The 3,159-nt window shown below is 61.3% G+C and overlaps 1 protein-coding gene across 1 annotated transcript; it reads right to left on the reverse strand.

The window, feature by feature from the left end:
• Positions 1–225: 225 nt before the first annotated feature.
• LOC123137723 (cytochrome P450 86A2) lies at positions 226–2,592 on the reverse strand. The gene has a single exon (XM_044557565.1). The coding sequence runs from the start codon at positions 2,373–2,375 to the stop codon at positions 750–752; it is 1,626 nt and encodes a 541-aa protein (XP_044413500.1). The 5' UTR covers positions 2,376–2,592; the 3' UTR covers positions 226–749.
• Positions 2,593–3,159: the final 567 nt, after the last annotated feature.

Below are 3,159 nucleotides of genomic sequence, written 5' to 3' on the forward strand. Positions count from 1 at the left end.
CCATCCACATCAAACTTTTACGCACCTGAGATTCTTGGTCGCTATCCCTCACCAGATCGGACGGCGCGCAACAAACCTCCATGAAGGCACCGATATATGCATGCACGAGAGTCAATGTCATCGTCATGCAGATCGAGCACCAAGCTTAGCTAGCTAGAGAAGCTAGAAACGTACTGCAGCAAATCAGACTCCTAAAGAAGAAACTTGTCATGGATGAACATGATGTCAAAGAAGCAAACAACCTTGAGTACGTACTACGTCTACTTACAAGTTTCTTGGACAAGATATGAACTCTCTAAGAACAGAATAAGGGTACACGGCTTTGAAAAACCATCTCCAAAAAATAGAATAGAATAGAATAGTTGGCTACGATCTGGTCACCAACACCGAGCTACTGCAAACAAATATGAATTTACTCTTCTCTCCCGTGGCTACAATCACAAATTATTGCTCACTCTGTTTCTGTTATTTTTTGGTTTCCTCCTTGGTCTCCCATGCACCCGTGCTCTGAGCACACGCAAAACGATCAGATCCCCCGCTGGCTAGATCTTGTGATCTGCAAAGTTTCCCTGTTTCTCCTATCCGGGTCGTAAATTCTGGAAAGGAGTGACTTCAATGTTGTCACCAAACCCATCATCAATTTTACTTACGGTCTTGCACTGCTGCCCTATCTACACATTCAATGTCCGGCGTCCCTTCAACAGCTAGCACGCACGATTCATGCATGGCGCGTGCCGGTGCCAGGTCTTCTACGCGCACGGCGCTGTGGCACTTGCTGCGGCGGCGGTGGCGGCGCCGGCGTCCAGGCCGCAGGGCTCGTCGAGGATGGGGGCGAGGTCGCGTGGACGTACCTCCATCCGTAGCCCGTCCTTCATGAAGAGCGTGAGCGACATCTTCTGCTCCACGCGGTGGCCCGGCGCCACGCTCAGGCGGTGCCGGAGGAGCACGCTCCCGGCGATGTTCTTCATCTGCAGGTAGGCTAGGTCCTTGCCCAGGCATACCCTCGGCCCGGCGTTGAACGCCACGAACTTGTACGAGTCGTGCTGCTCGAACTTGGTGCCGTCGGCCGACAGCCATCGCTCCGGCCGGAACTCGAGGCAGTCCTCCCCCCACACCGCCTTCATGCGCCCCGCGGAGTATATGGAGTAGGTGACCGACGACCCGGCCGGCACGAACGTGCCGTCGGGGAGGTAGTCGTCCGCGACGACGTGCTTGGAGTCCTCGGGGACTGAGGGGTAGAGGCGGAGGGTCTCCGACAGCGCCGCCTTGAGGTAGACCAGGCGGTCGAGCTCCTCGAAGGTGAAGGGCTCCGCCAGCCACAATGCCGGGTCATGGGCGCCCCGTGACGCGGCGAGAACGGAGCAGAGCTCGCGCACGATCTTGCGCTCCACCGCAGGGTGGGTGGACACGAGCCAGAAGAACCAGGAGAGCGCCACGGAGGAGGTGTCGCGGCCGGCGAGGATGAAGTTGAGCGCCACGTGCTGGAGCGACTCGTCCGAGTAGGAACCCTTCCGCATGAACCGGGAGAGCAGGTCGTCGTGCGTCGCCGCCGTGTCGCATTTGCCGTTGCCGGCGGCGAGCTCGAGCTTGCGCTTCTTGATGACGGCGGCGAGGTACTGGTCGACGTGGGCCATGCTGCTGGTCAGCGTGGTCTCCATGCCGAGGCCCAGCCACTTTTTGCAGCGCCACAGGCACTCCGGGAAGATGAAGCGGTTGAGCGTGGCCTCGGTGGCGCGGTCGAACGCGGAGGCGAACTCGTTCTCCGGCAGGCCCTGGGCGAGCGTCTCCGGGTCCTTGCCGAAGGCCAGGCCGCAGATGTTGTCGAAGGTGAGGCGGAGGAGGAGGTCCTGGAGATCCACGTGCGCCTTGCCCTTGGCCGCGTCGGCCAGGATGGGCAGGAGGCGGCCGTGGATGGAGCGCGAGACCCAGCGGGACATGGCCGTGCGGAGCGTGCGAGTGGTGAACTCGAGCGCGGCCGTCTTGCGCTGCGCGAGCCAGGTGTCGCCGTCGGAGTTGAAGATGCCGTCGCCGAGCAGGTCCTGGAAGACGCCGTGCCAGAAGGGGCCCTTGGGGTAGTTGTCGAAGCGCGCCTTCAGGACGTGCTCCAGGTTGCGCGGGTCGCAGGTGACGGTGACCAGGCCGCCGCGGCGCGCCACCCCGGGCACGGCGAAGATGCAGGTCTGGTACGTGCCGCCCGCGCGGCGCAGGTTGCCGGCGATCCACTCGTGCATGTCCTCGGCGTGCTGCACCAGGCCGGGCAGGCTGCCGAGCACGGGCCACACCCGCGGCCCGCGCAGCCCGCGCGACATCCGCCAGAACCACGCCATGTACGCGGCCACCGCCGACACCACCACCGCCCACGTCCCCACCTCCATTGCTGGCCTCCCTGGAGCAAGCTCTGCGAGTGTACGTACGCGCGTACGTGCGTGCGTGTATGTACCCCGCTGGCTAGCGAGCTAGGTAGAGTGGATCCAAGGGGTGGATCGCCGAGTTAAGGTGCTGGCTGGCCGTAATAAGTGACTCCACATGGAGCGAGCGATCGAGGAGGATGGAAGGGGGAGACTAGGGTTTTATAGAAGTGGTGGGTTATCGATGGGAGCAGTGCAGTGTCGAGAGTTGGTTGAGATGGCTGGCAATTTATTGGTAGCCTGCCAGCGCGCCTCGCTGTAGCTGCATGCAGGGGCAGTACTACTACGATCTATAGCAGGATACCTGCATATACGTACTCCGAGGGAGAGAGCTAGCCTTGTGTTTTCCTTTTCTTTTTCATTTCTTTGCGTGTGTTAGTGACCGGGCTCTGGACCGATGAGCAAACGAAGAAACGGGGGCGGGGGTGGTGGGCCATAAATTGCCGCCGGGGTCGCTGGGTGGGCGGTCGACCCAGCGACCAGGGCGCGCCCAACTGGCCCAAGCAAAGGAGAAACCAACTGGTCAGCCAAGGCCAATCGCCCGCCTTCGATCGCCTGCCTACCCAACAACGGTGGAGAGGGGGGAGCCCATTGAATGCATTCAAGGGGGGGGGGGGGGGGGGGGGGGGGGGGGGGGGGGGGTGGAGACGCTTAAATGGAGATCCATCCGTCCGTCCGTCCATCATCAACCCACCATGCACCCTTCCCTTCCCTGTACAGCACTGTACGTACCAACGCGCCGGTGCTGTGT

The sequence above is a fragment of the Triticum aestivum genome, chromosome 6B (assembly GCF_018294505.1).
Source record: "Triticum aestivum cultivar Chinese Spring chromosome 6B, IWGSC CS RefSeq v2.1, whole genome shotgun sequence".
NCBI lineage: Eukaryota > Viridiplantae > Streptophyta > Magnoliopsida > Poales > Poaceae > Triticum > Triticum aestivum.